This window comes from Sinocyclocheilus rhinocerous, unplaced genomic scaffold (assembly GCF_001515625.1).
Source record: "Sinocyclocheilus rhinocerous isolate Xijiao unplaced genomic scaffold, SAMN03320098_v1.1 scaffold484, whole genome shotgun sequence".
Lineage (NCBI taxonomy): Eukaryota > Metazoa > Chordata > Actinopteri > Cypriniformes > Cyprinidae > Sinocyclocheilus > Sinocyclocheilus rhinocerous.
The window spans coordinates 1,238,760-1,240,184 of NW_015658063.1; the positions used below are offsets into that span (position 1 = coordinate 1,238,760).

The 1,425-nt window shown below is 31.9% G+C and overlaps 1 protein-coding gene across 1 annotated transcript in view; it reads left to right on the forward strand.

Moving 5' to 3' along the window:
- LOC107722046 (ATP-dependent RNA helicase A-like) overlaps positions 1–164 on the forward strand; it is an 11,144-nt gene extending 10,980 nt beyond the window's left edge. Inside the window, exon 25 of the mRNA XM_016530273.1 lies at positions 10–164. Within this exon, the coding sequence (XP_016385759.1) occupies positions 10–164 (155 nt within the window). The remainder of the gene's footprint in view (positions 1–9) is intronic.
- The last annotated feature ends 1,261 nt before the right edge of the window (positions 165–1,425 follow it).

Consider the following 1,425-nt stretch of genomic DNA (forward strand, 5'->3'; position numbering starts at 1 on the left):
TGGCTTCAGGGGGTCTGGTGGGGGTGGATTCAGAGGGTCTGGTGGATACAGAGGAGGCGGAGAAGGAGGAAATGGAGGGAGGGGATTCAGAGGAGGCTGGGGGGGAAACAGGGGTGGTTATTAAAACTGAACATCTGAACAAGGATGTCTTTGGGAAGATTTAAAATAATGTTTGAGTTTTGTTGTTGCTTTTTGTTGTTATTCAATCTTTCCTCGTTTTATGTAAAAAAGCATGAATAAATTGAAACCATGACTGTCAGTTAATAACAGTTATTAAAAATAACTATTCGTGACCAATAATGGATGGCAAATACATGTTAAGTGTTGTATTCTAATAAAATAATTTCTTTTTTATCATTTTAGTCTTGATCTCTCTCATGCCCTCTTAAGAAATGAGTTCACGGACTAAGAAATGAAGTCACTGGTGGGAATCAAATACTCAGTTTCCAGATGTGTGGTTTTGCAGCAATGTGTAACTCCAGCCAAGTTTTTTTTTCTGTCCAGATTGAGTAAGATTTTGTGCCCTAAAACAAACAACTCATAGTTTAGATATATGCATTTTGAGAAGTGTATGTGAAATATAACGTGTGCAGTCAATAATAATGGATTGCTGGCTGATAAATGCATCAATATTGTACTTTAATAATAACACTATTTCAGTTTTTCAGAATCCAGCGTCTTTCCAGAGACCACAAAATACCAAGTGACATGTTTGCAGCTGTGTCTATAAAACTGTGTACACACAAGAGTTTTGGAACACTAAGAGCTGAAGTGTGTTGACATGTCTTTTGAAAAGTGTAAATCAATTTTATTTTTATTTATTTTTTTAATCCTTGTACATTCCGTTTCGGAACGTGTGATATAATGATATATGAGTTAGTGTAAATTATTATTTTGGCTACCTAATGTATCATTGATTACCAAAAAATCCATTGCTCAACTAAACATTTTCATAAATGTTAAACAAAACAAAAAAGTGTTGTGAAACCATCAATAATATGTATAAATAAATAATAGCAAGCTTTAAGCCTTTAGATTTACCTTTAGTTTTATGTAATTGTGTTTGGTGCATAAATAAAATGCTGGCAAAATATTTTATTTATGATATATATTAGATATATGCTTAAACTACAAATATAATTAATTTAGATGATTACTTCATATCTGGCGCTTATCGTGATTCTTTGCTAATGATTACCGACAGAGGGCGCTTTAAACCCGCAGCAGAGTATGTTTATATCTGATTGGTTTATATCTATATCTGAGTCTATCTATGGATGCTACCATTAATGATTTGAAAAGTATTTAATTGCTTTGTTTTGTATGTTTTTATTAATTGACTAATCTACACTCAAATATAATTGTGTTTCAGCGTGTAAAAAAAGTATTTAATTGCTTTGTTTTGTATGTTTTTTTTATTAATTG